The sequence below is a fragment of the Gymnogyps californianus genome, chromosome Z (assembly GCF_018139145.2).
Source record: "Gymnogyps californianus isolate 813 chromosome Z, ASM1813914v2, whole genome shotgun sequence".
NCBI lineage: Eukaryota > Metazoa > Chordata > Aves > Accipitriformes > Cathartidae > Gymnogyps > Gymnogyps californianus.
In genome coordinates this window covers 74754139-74768700 of record NC_059500.1, presented here as the reverse complement: position 1 = coordinate 74768700, position 14562 = coordinate 74754139, and the positions used below count along the sequence as shown (strand labels likewise).

General features: G+C 40.1%; 1 protein-coding gene across 4 annotated transcripts in view; it reads right to left on the bottom strand.

The window, feature by feature from the left end:
- The window catches only part of UBAP2 (ubiquitin associated protein 2), an 82158-nt gene extending 74953 nt beyond the window's left edge, over positions 1-7205 (bottom strand). For all 4 annotated transcript variants that reach the window (XM_050912934.1, XM_050912935.1, XM_050912936.1 and 1 more), the window contains exons 1-4: positions 7130-7205; positions 6450-6589; positions 2312-2389; positions 603-713 (exon numbers count right to left, since the gene is read on the bottom strand). In XM_050912934.1, coding sequence (XP_050768891.1) covers positions 603-713; positions 2312-2389; positions 6450-6589; positions 7130-7178 — 378 coding nt within the window. In that variant the 5' untranslated portion in view covers positions 7179-7205. The remainder of the gene's footprint in view (positions 1-602; positions 714-2311; positions 2390-6449; positions 6590-7129) is intronic.
- Between the last annotated feature and the right edge of the window lie 7357 nt (positions 7206-14562).

Here is a 14562-nt window from a genome sequence, read left to right as displayed (position 1 = left end):
TCATATACACATTGTTTAGCCTCCTCTTTCTGTTCTTCAATGAAGTCATGCAAATGAGCTACACAGTGAAAGGAGCAACTACTTGCTGTATCCTCTTCTGCCATTAGTAGTGTTGTCAATGCAACCTGCAGATGTGGAAACCTCCTCCAACTTCAATACGGACAATGCACACCTATAGAAGTTGCACGACAAATATCTGCCTGCCCTTTAGGTTTGTAAAGACTGCCTTTTCTGGCAAACACTTAGTTTCAGGTCTCAGGGTTGTGGAGATGCTACAGAGTAACAACAAACATTGCAGCAAAGAACTGGACCGTGTCTGCCAGAGCACTGAGTTCTGCTGCAGAGTTAAAATTGCTGCATGTAAATGAAAGCCGGAGGACTCTGCAAGAGATCAGCTGAACACCCAAACATTTTCAAGGTTCAGCCTACTCTAAGGCATGCACGCAGTAGAGAAGCTGCCCCAGTCTCCATTTCCTTCAAAAGAATTTAAATGGAGACATGGAAATCAAAAGCTTCCAAAATACAACTTTCCCAATCACTTCTTAGAAGTAGAAAGACATAGCAAACAGAAAGAGCGGTTTAGTATGACAGTAAAACCTTACCGTGTCTGAACTTCCTTCCAGCAGTATGTTGATTGCTCTGTTCACGTCCCCATTACAATCATGTAGTGCCACTATGCACTCATCCTGGTTTTTCCCCGTCACTTCCATAAGCTGGCAGTAAAAGTCAGACATGTTAAAATATCTAAATTATCATCATAAGAAATTAAGAGTTAGCACCATCACAGATTCCAAGAAAGTGCATAGCTGCTGTGTCAGAGCAAACTAAAATCCTAAATCAAGGTATCTGCACTTTACAGATCTGCTTGGGATTCAGGCAAGAGACAGGATGAAACAGAAATTAAATGGTAATCAAGAAAGCGCTCTCTTTCACACCTTTTTTTTTCCTTTATGCTTGCAGCAAATGCTGTGACCCCAGAGACGGTAGCATATGAGTGTAAAAATGTAAAAGACCAGGGTACCTCCAGTATCATCCTCTCTCCCCCCCAAACATCCCTCTCTTTATCCTACTGTGTGAGAACAGACATAAGGTAAGCCATGGCAGAGAACAGATCCATCTGGAAAAACATCCAGACTAAGAAAAAGGTTATTTTTCAGCCAGATGAGCTCCCTCGATCCATTTCAGCATAAGGCCACACAAAAGGCATAAGCTGCTTAAGGAGACCTAGTACTAAATTGTGCTCCATGGACCTGCCGTGTACATCCTGAGGAGCGCGGGATGGAAATAATCACAGTCTGTCATGGGACACCCAGCAACTTCACCCGAAGGAAAAAAAGCTACATGAGCTAGAAATATATATGCACAATGTAAAATATTGGAGATTTCCTGTGCAGAACTTAATTCTTATCCTTCCCACCAGCAGAGCTACAGGTACTATTGATAAGGCTTCAGCAAGTACAAGACTTCACTTCTGGCACAGCAACAGAACAAGTTTATAACATAACAACAAAAAACACTTAATGCTTCAGAGGAGGTTTTACAAGAGAAAAGAAATCAAGAAATCTGCTCTTCTGCTGCATTAATGCATTCATGCTAATTCTTCTCTCCTTCTGGGTGTACTCCCAGGTTCTTCATAAGTTGTGATGTGTTCACTAGGACAAAATCATCGATACCCACAGCAGAACAGGGACCCAGATTCTCAGTACTGTTTTAATTAATGGTCTCAATTATAACTGGGTAATGGAAGCTTGAGCATCTACACCCAAAACTCAGCATGGTAGAGGAAATGGTGTGAGATTTCATTTTAATGCATACACAGATCTTGGAGGTAAGATATTTTTTTTTTTTTAAATAACACTTCAATTTACCTTTAAGCTATGATTAGATTTTTACTTTTTCTGAAAAACAGCCAAGATATTAGCAAACTCAGTTTACAGAGGTAACATTTTTCCCATGTGCATGTACATGTGGACAAGCTGAATGCACTCTTTATTCTGACCATCATTAAGCATCAGGACCATACTAGAGAGATACAGTCTGGAAGAGACATCAAGACAGACGAGGTTTGGTTTAAAGGCTTGTCTACAAAGGAAAAATACACCGATGTAACTATACAGTCAGAGCTGTATTACCACACAATTTCTTGTAAACAGACTTTAGTGCAATAAGAGCACCCTTTCCCAGTTAAACTTACGTCCTTCTGAAAAAGGTTTCATCTAAATCAGAAACACACGCTCTAGCTCCAAAATGTAAGCCACCTTTGGAGCACCTTATTGCAGGGCAGAAAAACTCTGTACCATAAGAAACATACTTGTTTCACTTTATCTTCAAAATCTGCGTCGTTCTTATCGTAGATCATCTGAGCAAGGCGAATCTGTTCTGCTGTTGCCTGAAAAATGCAAACATCCAATAAAGTACACAAAAGACAAAAATATATTTTTTTTAAAAGTATCTCCTAGTGTCATTATTTTTTTTTCTCCAGATTCTCAAAAAGAACATATACAACAAGCACAGAGGTGCTATAGGGAAGGGATTAACATCTCCTGTATGCCCATTTTATAGTTAAAAAGTTAGCTGGGACAGAAGCAATTTTAACACGTTCTAATGTGTTTGAACCACAGTTAAAAGTCACCACATAGACAAGACAACCATATAATAAAATAGAATTTACCACAAAAGCCTACACTTTGATATTATTACTTTTACTTTTACTTAGTACCTACCACTCCAGAGTTAGAGTTTTAGCATAACAAACTGGCAATGGTATTTCTAAATTAACCACGTCTGATGATTCCTGCTCACATCACCTTCCACAACTCTCCCAACAACAACCTGACTGTAGTTTTATGAGCACTTAAAAAGAGACTGAGTCATGCCTCAAGATTTTGCCTGTGAACAGCTGCACTTATTTTCTTTATAAACGAACACTGGTCTCTGAAAACTGCTAAAGGATCTTGCTATTGATGAAATATTTGGTGCTTCTGTAACGTTTCTGGACCACATATCCATGCTGGCAACTTCTCCAAAAGCTGAAAGACTAAAATGGATGGATGCAGTAAAGTGCCATAAATCCGAATAGGCTATGGCTGCCCCAGAGAGAAAGCAAGTCAAGAACACTAATGTCTCGTCATACAGGCCACTCTTCATAGTGCGGCATTTGCAGTCTACTTGAACTGCACTCCCATGAAAATACCAAAGATAACTCTATGCTACATGATCCTGGACCTAATTTGATTTCTGCTCAAACAGAAGAGGCTTCCATCTCATGCTAAAGAAGGCCAATACTGAAGAGAGCCAGGACCTGAAATACGAGCCGATGTGCTGCGGAAGACTTCTTCATTGACAAGGGGACCACCTCATTCACCGAAATTCTTGACAGGAAGGATTCACCCTGGGCAGCTTGTTGAATCTCACCTTTCACAGTCTCACTTCAGAGGATACCCACATGAAATTCTGTGCCTCACGAGTTCAGACTTAATCAGCCTCAAGCTGCTTGGCTTTTGGAGTTTACCACAAATACAAGCTCTAGAGGAGGTCACCAAGTGTAAATACTGAGAAGAGTCTAAAAATTACTCCACCGTACACCACCAGCTGCTTATTTTCTGAGAAGTTACCGCAGCTGTCCCAGTTCCTTGAGGGAAGCGACATTTGCTGTGCTCAGAGGCAATGTTCCAAGACAATTAGCGTTTGTAACGAGTTAAGTACTCTGCGCTACTTCACATTTTCAAACTGTCATGCTGACAGCTTCATACGTCACTCCACTCAGTAACACAGAGGAGAGCCTGCTCTGGAATTCCCCGTGCCAGCCCTGGTGCCACCCTCCACAAAAGCCTCCTGGTCAGTGCGGTGCTCTGTGCGAAGGAGCTCTTCCTCGGTGTCTGCTGAGAGTTCAGCAGAGAGCAAAAACAAAAGGTCTGCTGGTTTCAGGAATTAAGCCCTGTTGATCCATCTTCTCACTCTGACTTCAGCCTCAGGCCCACTGCAACTTTTAAGCTAGTGAAGAGATTTCCTTTAAAGATATCCAGAGTAAAAACATTCAGACAATGTAATTTCTGTAGAGACAAGACAACATATTTGACCAGAAACAGGAAGCCATTAAGATTTATTTTTAGCTTACACCAACTTTTTTTCAAGTCCACGTTAGAAGACAAAAATATACCAATTTTATAATGATATCATATGTGTGACAGTATCTTCAGTTTTCCTGTGTAAGCAGAGAGCTTAGAAACAAGTAGGTGCAATATTGCTAATATTTATGCCAGTGCATTACACCCAGATGAAACTGACGATTCAGAAGAAAAAAACAACAAAACCCCACAAGATGTGTTTACTACACAAACACGAAATCAGTGTCACAAAAAGTCTTTTTTTTTCCCCAGCAAGTGGTTCTTCTTTATTTTTAAGGCACCATCATTACAAGTAACATTGTAGTATCCTCTAAGAGAGTATAATTAAGTTTTAATTGCAACTAAGAAAATAGTAGCATCTTAAGACAGCTAAAACTTTACTCAACCTTACAAGATATATTATCTTTGCAGTATAACAGTGAAGGAAATTTTTCACTAACAACTTCGAGCTACCAGAAAACAGAATTGTGCAAAACACAAAATTAAGTGACAGTAATAGGCCCAGATCTTATAATAAAATGGTATATTTATTATCCAGAAGCAATGCAAAAGAACTGCAACGTAATTTCTTAAATAACTTAAATGATGACCAATGTGATATTATGGCAATGAAATCCCCATTTGGGAAAGCAAGATTATTCTACACTCAGAAAAATGAATCAGTGGTGATTAAACAGTAAAATTCCACATATTTCTGTTGATCTGTAAAGCCTGATTAAGCAGGAAGGTCCATCTGATATCTAAACAGTAAAAAAAAGGGTACACTAAAACGAAATTGCTGTATATTAAATAACCATCTTTTCCACTGAATTGACCAAACCACCATCTATTATGCAAGAAGTAGAATAAGCAGGCAAAATGCAGAAGGTGGTCTGTAAGACTTAATGCTTAAAATCAATGAATCACATACGTTGGAAAGGTCCTCCAGCGATACTCAGTGCAACGTCCCACTGAGAGCATGTCCCATCAGAGGAGCTGCTTGGGGCCGGACAGAGATCCCACAACATGGATTAGCCATGACCGTGTTCATGGCAAACAATTTTTTTCCTTTTAACAGCTGCAATTTCCAGTGTTCCAACTTGTGCCTCTGAGAAGAGTCTGGCTTCACCTTTTCTATACCTTTTCATGAGGTATCTGAATAGAAGATACAACTTTGCCTTGCTTTCTTAGGGCTGAAAAAGTCCAGTTCCCTCAGCCACCCCTCATTCATCCTGTGCTCCAGCCTCTCAACCATCTTCGCAGCTCTTCGCTGGACTTGATCCTACCTGCCAATGTCTGTCTCGTGCCAGGGAACCCAAAACCAGGCAGAGTACTCCACTGCTATCTTGCAGATGTCAAAAAAGGGGAAACCACCGTTTCTGTCAACCTGCTCACTATACTCCTGCAGCCTTACTTGTTAGGTTAAAACAAATTCAACTTAATCTGTTGAAAGTCACTTTCTAAATCCACATAGCATGAATCACCACTATGCAAAGCGCTGCAACACAAGGAGATGTTAAGGGCCTGAGCTCACGATTAATACTGTACAAAACAGAACAAGAGCCCCTCCATGTTAAAGATCAGTCTAGAAAACAATAAAAAACACAGTTTCCCAGGGGAGCACCTCTAGATTGAGCACTCTCTGCCAGCAGAGAATTAAGGCAATTCTTGAATTGAGTCCAATTTTGAGAAGTACCTGACAATAGAATAATGAGTTGGTAGGAGCAGCGACATTTTGCACTCTCTGTAACCCAGACAAGCACACAACTTAACTACTCTGCTGCTGAGAATCAAGACAATGGGGTAAGAGCTTAATTTCAATCTCTCACAGATACTGAAAATAATTTTAGTCCGCTAGTGGACGACCATCTTCATTTCACTTTGTGAGGACACTGCACAAGAAGTTTAGGATTTTGTGACTTGCAGATATGCTGCATCATGCTGTAGAACACAGCATGCATCTAATGAAGCTTTTCCCACCCACTCAAATTCGTCTATCGACCAGAAATCTTCTAGCATCAGGAGGCTGGCATATGGAAGAGCTGAGATCTGAGGACACTGAGGTCACAGGACAGAAATCCTGACACAGGCGTAGGCATAGAATTCCTCACTGATGGGAAATGTTGCTGAAGAACACAAAGCTCCTTTAGAGACAAGAATACAGGAACAACTTAATGCTGTGCTGGATTACTGAGTAATTAAAGAGAGATATCAAACATACTCTTCCAAAATAGACCATGATTTTTCCTCCCGTCTTTTCTCAGTCTTTACTGACTTAGGGAAGGAATGCATATCATTATATGCTCACTTTCAACTCAAAGAAGATTATATAGTATCACGTACCTGTACTACTTGTTTCTGTGGTTGTGTTGGCTGTGTGGTTGAAATTTGCGTTTTGTCCCGAGTGCCCCGGGTACGTTCACTGCCCACCGAAGTCATCATATACAGTATATACAAAACAATGTATGTACAAAATAGAAAATCTGAAAGAAAAAAAAAAAAGAGCATGAGTTAAGGCAATTCAATACCCAGATAACATACAAATGCAGTAGCTTGAACTCCTTCTGCCTTTACCACGAACTCTATACAGACTCCTGAGAAAGCAGCTTTAGTACACTATTAGTGGATTTACCAGTCTTTACAGTAAAGGGGGAAATGCAGTGGATAAAAAGCATTTTTGTCAGCTGATTGGCATCTGTCTAGATCTGTACTTCCAGACAACATCTAAATCTCACAGCTTTTTCCAGTTATTTAACATACAGACTTTTCTATCTGCTACTCTACTGAAATTTCAGCTCCAGCTGTATCATTTAATTTCTGTAATACCTGCTGTTTTGTTTTGATGCCTGGAATTTAATCACTCTCATACCCACTCAGAACGCTAATGTAAAAATAACATTCACAAACTAGACAGTTCCTCTCTTCCCTACCATTAAACTGCTTTCCTGCACATATACAGAGGTCACGGCCAACACCCACTGTACTTCTCACCTCTCATTTATAAGAGAAATGATGATGCTTACCTTTAAATCCAGCCTCTGCAGCCAGTATTTCTGTTTTGTTCTCCCTCATACTTACAGAAATGTTTTACAAAACCACCTATTACCTTGCTTTAAACATACCTTTGTTGTATGGCAACAAAGAAATCCGAAAGAAAACCCAAATCCTGCACACACATCACTGCTATTCCATCTGCAGCAGTCAGCTTTCATTCTCATTCACCTTCTAGCATTAAAACTACTTTGAAACAAGAAATTTATTATTCCCCCTGTGTTTGTACAGCATCTAACACAAGGCTAATTGATGAGTATGGTTTATAATAGCTACAACTGGAAACAGATCTCTCAACTGGTCAGAACGGTCACAGTCAACTGCCTGGTTTCCGTCCCCATGACACTGGGAAGTAAAACTGCAAATTTAGGGAACTGAGGACAACCTGTAAGTGGTGCACCTGGGCAGAAGGAGATGTGCAAACAAGCAGCAAAGCGCTTTCACTGCAGCCCCAATGTACGAATGTGCCTCCGCACGCAACTTGTCAGGGCAGCAGCTTTGATGCAAGCTGGCTAGCACCAAGTTCAATGCACAATAATGCTCAGATGAAAAATGAGCAAACTGCTGTGACTGCATGGACAAGGATGTGTTCAATACCCAACTGCTCACTAGCATTCACAAGTAATGGGTACTCAACAATTAAAGTTGCAATGAGATGCTTCAGTTTAAACATCGATTCACGATGCTCAGGAGCCTCATCTAGAATCAAAAAGACAATTAACCCCATTATCATCTAAATTTCTTCCTCACTTTAGAAATACATTTTTGTTGGCCAAAATCGAACCCCAACATTGAATTTCCTTATGTGCTAGTTAAAGCATTCAATAAAGTCTGAGGAGAAAGTATATTTCCATGAACTCTTACATATTTAAAAAGAAAAGGCCTGCCTTTACCAGGAACTGACTGTAGTATGAGCTGAACTCAAACACTGTGTTTCTCCAGCTTTATGAATATATTCACCAAAGCCAATCTGTCTCCCAGTCTCTTAAAGTAGTCTAAACTTTGTTGTCTTCTAAGCCCCAGAACACACAGGCCTTCAGAGCACTGCGCTTGATACCCTAAAAGCCAGATACAGTCAGAACAGAGGTTATTCAAGCTCATGACAACATGTTCTATGGAAAGCAAAATATTAAGTAGATGTGCAGATGCTCTGAACAGGAAGTTCAACACTTGACTGCCTCGTCGTGGCTCTCCACTGATATTTTAAACACGTTATGGACAGTCTTCAGTTGAGTTTGCAGTAGAAATTACTTTTGCTCTTTGTGTTACAATCTGCTTTATCAACCTTGCTGACTGGATTGCCAATGTCTGAAAACTTAAATTTATAAAGATTAACAATGACCTTCGGGGTTGGGGTTTTTTTTAAGTATCGGTCAACTCATACGATTTGAACCTAGCACCATGAGCAATGAAAAAAAGCCCTGAATAGAGAACATAACAGAGAGCACTAATCTCTCTGAAAGACAAGCTAATAGTTTCAAATATGATTGTCTGGAATTAGCCCACTGATTTAAGATATTCTGAGAAATTACAACTCCATTGAGTCTCAATTTGTTCATCATTTCTGAATTAACATAATGTTTACACAGACTCTGGTACCTAGGAATTCTAACATAAATTTCAGTGCTATTTTCTCTAATTTCACCAACGCTACTCAAAATATTGCGATCCATGTTTTGGACACACACACACGTTAAAACAAAGAGTTTTACATTTGTTTGTGAAGCACATGCTAACTAGAGCCTACACTTCTGATAGCCAGGCAACCTATGGTACCTGAAGAGGATTGTGCCTTTTCTCCCTCTCCTAACATGTACTTTACAGTGTCTCTCTGCCACAGCTGTTTAAACTATGTTTGTTTTTCAGGATGAAAGGATACTTGGAGGAAAAAGGCAGGCACACAAATGTTTGAAACACTCCTGGGGGATGAAGCAGCACAGCAAGATCAGCCTGCTGTTGGGAACAGAGCCAAACAACCTGAACAGTATACGGGATCTTTAAAGAGGATCCTCGTCTTGCTGACTGTGCAGCCCATGAGCAGCACAATTTAGCAAGAGGTCCGAAGCAGAAAACTAGTGAAGGTGAGAGCCTCTTCTGGCAGCAGTATGGACTTGTACTTGCTTCAGACAAGTGTGGAAACACCCTCAGGTTGACATTCCCCACCAAGCCAACATGGACATGTTATAATCCATTTCAGACAAAATCCAGTCTTCTTAAAAGCACAATTAGCAGCTTGATATAAAGAGAGCTTTCAAAATAAAGCTATTTTATATCCCCTTAGTTGGCTCCCACTATCTGTAGGCAGTGCCCAGACACAGCAACCAGCCCAGCCCCAGCGTGCACAAGGAGCAGCTGAAGGGCTCAGCTCCACCGCCAATGGTGCACTGACCACGGAAACACCACAACTCCCTCACACAGGCATGTCTTCACTGCGCCAGGCTGAAGCTTCACACCCTACCACACCTACCCTTGAGAGTACCAAAGCAGCAGGCAGAAGGGAGGCAGATAGCCTCTGCCTTCAAATTACCATAGTGACTACAATTTCAAGCATTAAGTGGGATATTATTAATTAATAAGATCGGGCTGAACAAGAACATTTCCTTGCTCGCAAAGCAGCTTCTTATTCTCTCCAATTCCTCATATTAAAGTCTGTTTGGCAGGCTGTTGTCATAGCAATGAGTAGGATATCACAAAATGATGAACTTAACTGCAGATCAAATGAGGAAAGAAGATCTGAGACTGGGAGGAAGACAACTCTTAATTAAAATCTGTTTAATAAAGATCAAAAAAATATTCAGACAAGCAGATGTTTCAGGTTCCAGGTCAGGGTCTGGCTCAGTGCAGAAGTCCCTCATCAGCAGTTAATACTTGACCTTGTAGACACACTGCAAGTCTAGTAAGCAGCCAAAACAGCTGTATTTTGGAGAAATAGACACACATTAAATGAAACAGACCCCTAGAGCACTAGCAAAAAAGGAGGAGAAAGCATTAAAGAAAGAGACTGGACTTCCCAAAAATGTTGTATAAAGAAGGTGGTCATACTCTCTCTCATGACAATAAAAAAAAGAAGCACAAGATTGCTGTAAACCTTTTTATCACTGATGTAATCTACTGCCTGCAGAGGAAGGCTGTCTTTACTTCTACTTTAAAAACAAACAAACCAACCCAAACAAAACAAAAATTAAAAAAAACCTTGATCAGTAGTTAAGAAAATTGTTCACTTCAAGCATGTTTAGCTTCTCAAGTTCTAAGGAATTCAAATTTCAGCAGTTCCTCATACAGCAAGTAACTAGACTTAAAAAGGGAAAGCAACAGAGGCATTTAAGAGGGAAATCATCCCAAATCTCAATATTTTGTTTGTTTTAGTGTTTCTGTCTGTACAGCAAGTTTAGCCAAAGGACCTACACTACAAAAGCAGACATAGTATTGTATAATAAGCCGTCACCAGACTGGTCATGGAACTGCAACAATTCTAGTTTCCAAAAGCGATATCTAAGTATTGGTATCTCAACACCCAACCTTCCTAAAGTGACCAAATCTCACCCTCTCCCAAAGTCTCCATACCGTAAGTCTTATCCAATACATTTAGTTGGGTTTTTGCTTTAGATTTTAGAAGGAAAAGAGGAAGGCAAAGAATCAAAAAGTAACTGAATGCATATCAACACAAAAAGCAGGTTTTTAAAGTTATCATAATGCTTTCTTTGATCTTTTGTTCAACTTCCCTTCAGCAAGAAATATAGTCCTTTTAGACTCAAAGAAGTCAGAAAAGCTAGAGATACACAGAATACAAATTGACTTGATAGGGCTGCAAGCCCCACAAGACACAGTAAATCTGTTGCTGAACTTCCAGGGACAGACCATGCACTGCAATACCACCTGACTTTCAAGAATCCTTCTGAAGTTAAACATTCGCTTCCATCAGCTGAACAAAATGTTTGCAGTTTCAATTCTTTTCCTGAGGCAGTCTCAAGAAAGTTATTTTCTTGACTCTGGACAAGGAGCTGTGATAAAGAATACCGTGCAGAAATCTCTATGAACACCTTAAAAGTGTGATTGCTTTTTCATACTCTTAACATAATTCTACTCAGTCAAGGATTCCTCACAATGACAGGGCTGGGAAAAGACTGCAGGACACTGCCTCATGATGGCATGACTACTGTACATGTACAGCGAGTCCAGATTTTACTGCTACGGCAGTAGTGTGACATAAGCATGAGGTAAAACAGTGGAAGAAAAAAATTATGTCTGCAAAGCATCAATGCAATGCATTTCCTTCAAGTGCTGTTGTCTAAAGTATCTTACCACCTTTATTACTGCTTGAAGGGGGAAAAGGGTTTGCAAGAGTCAGATGTTCCTCAGGAGCAGTGCTAATTACTCAGTGTCTGTACTGTCCCAAGCCAACAATACTGAAACTGAGCGTATGGATCCTGGGAGGATTCATGTATCATCTTACAGTCCTCTACGGTAAATAGGAAAAAAATTGATGGCCAGGAGCAGACTTGCATCACTGGCAGAATACCACAGGAGAGAGAAATTGTACTATCTGTATGCTTTCATGTTTTACCAAGAAAAGAGGATTGCTGCGAGTGGCTAGAGTACCAGTGCAAACACAAAAACTAACATACACACTTCCAGTCGTGTTAGCAAAGTGTACCAAATAAACAAGCGAATACTCTTACCCACCTTTCTTAAAATCCGCCGAGTTGTTAGCTGAAGTTATTATTCCGCCAAGTCAATCTATAATTGGCTAAGAACATACCCTGATCTACAGCAATCAATAATTTCTCATTACCAGCAAAAAAAAAAAAAAAGTTCAAGGATTAGTATTCCTAAGCAAATGTTATACAAAGGAAGACAAAGTAATATACAAATAGGTCTTACTAATAAAAAAGCATTGTTTTGGAAGAGAAAGAGGTGCTCATCTGCAAAAGACTGGAGTTAGGTAAAGGCTGGTCACATATCCAGAGCCCCTCAAAAGCACCATGTGCAAGGGGGACTGAACAGTGCATGTTTTCCACTAGTAGAGCAGGTTTCAATCATGAAAATTAACACTATTAATATATATCGTTATTATTAATATATATCACTTAATATTAATATCATTAACACTTTAAAAAAAAATCTTCTAATCTCACAATATCTATCTTTGCTATTATCCCAGTGTCTCTGCCTAACAGACATGTTTTACATTTTAGTATATACTGGTGATTATCCTAGCTTTAATCAAAATCTGCCAACTATACCCAATAAACAGCCAGCAGACTTGCCCTCATCATTTCTTTATAAATATTCAAACTTCAGAGGCAACAAGTGCCTTTATTCATACAGAAATTTCTGAAGGAGGAATCAATTTCCCCAAATTCAACTTTCACTAGTATTTAAAAAAAAAAAGAGGTAAGACAATCGCACTAAAATCAGAGAAGCCTAACTCAACTTCCGCCTAGGGCTTTATCTTTCACACAACCAAGACAATCTTCAGACTGCTAGAAACCTGGTTAGCAAAACCCACCCAGCTCTGCTGCTGTCAGAAGACAACACTCCTGAGTGACTCTGGACAATCAAAAGGCAGTGAATGTCCTAGAAGATTCAGATTACTTGACCTTATGTTTCAGACATCAATATCTACACAGTCACTATTCTCATCTTTTGCTGCCTTTCTGCAAAAAGAACACCACTTTAGATAGCAACAAGCTGGACTTCCACATGCAAAGAGAATAAAATCTTGCTCCCTGTCTTAACTATTTATAAGCCCCATGTTCCCAAGGACCTGCAGGATGCACTAGTTACAAGAACCTACCATTGACTGTAGTGAAACTTTAAGTAACAGAGACCCAGTTAGACTAACTGCATGTTATTTTCTATCTAAGCACCATTCTCAGGACTATCAGAACTAGAGGATCTTACTAGACCATAAAACAGACCAGACCACAGTTGTTGTCATGAACAAGACAAAAAAAAAAAAAAAAAAAAAGCTGCACTGGTCCACATAGAAATATAATATATAGAAAATACGAATTCTCTTTGAGAAGCAGCGATCATGGGGATCCTGTGAGGAAGGGACAACAGCAAGTTCACTTTTGAAGTATGTTTCTCTGCTGAGGAATTTTTTAAGAAAAGTTCTGCCCTGTCCTGATATTCTAAGACTTGAAGGAAAAAATAAATACATGTTCCTGTTATCTTTGATGGAAGGACCTCTTTTCTTGCCCTCTCTCATAGAAAAGGCTTTTCTTATGTGAACCCTCTCTAAAAGCTACCAAAGTAAAAGAGATAACGTATTCCCATCACTGACCACACCGTACGCTGTCCTGAACTGTCAACTGACTCAGTATCTCGGGTTAGGAAGCATACGGAGACCACAGAGGCTCAGAGGTGCTTGCAAAGCCATGCACACACTACTTCCTCTTGCTACAGCAGGAAAGGAACACCTCCATTTCCAAGTCCTCTGCTCTCTTATTTTCTAGCCTAAGGAGATAAAAGAAAATACTAGCCAAGTCAACACACATTATACTCGCTGTTTATTCCATCACTGCTACATTCAGTGGTGAAGAACCATGAGTATTGCAAATCTCCTCTTCATAGCTGTTTCTCTGGGTTTGTCCCCCCAAAAAATGGAACAATCAATGAAGAAAAACAGAAAAGGTAAAGCCCTCTGTTTTTCCTCCTAAGGTTTCCCCGAGTAGTGTCCAGTGAAAGGGTGCTACAGTGTCTACATCTTCCAACAAAGCAGCAGCTAGCAGAACTACAGCCTAGTCACCCCCTGCAACAAATACTCAGACTGAATTATACACTGCATTAATGAGGAGGCTTGTAAAAAACATTAACTAGTACTTCACAAAAGGAAAGATTTATTGCAGCTGAGGAAAAAACTGAACTAGCAGGTTTTTCAGGGTTGAAAATCATTACCCTCTGCAGCCAGAACTAACACAGCCTTCCTGAAGTCACAAGTGGAGGACGGCTGAGCAGAGTTTGGGACAAAAAAACGTGACTAGAGTTTTAGTTCCCGTTTGGGACCTGGTTGTATATTTATTCAAAGTTCAATCCATAGTGCAGGTAGAACCCAAACAGTTTATTCCATTAAAATCAAGTTTCAGCTCGCATCTAACACCACGCAACTGCGAGCTGTCACCAGAAATGGCATTCCTGCTTCCCCTGCTCCTTAACCACATAATATTGCTACTTCCCTTCAATCAGACTAACGATCCTGCAGCTGCAGAGGGAGTGGGTTCAGTGAGCTGACCCAAGAGCAAACTAAACCCTCTAGAACAAAACAGTGATTCAGTGGAATAAGCTTATGCAGTGGAAAACTATGTGGCTATACAACTACTGAATCTGACATGAGGGATAGGGATCAAGTTCACGAGGAAAGGGGGAACTTGCATTTCAGCAGCCATGCACTATTATAACA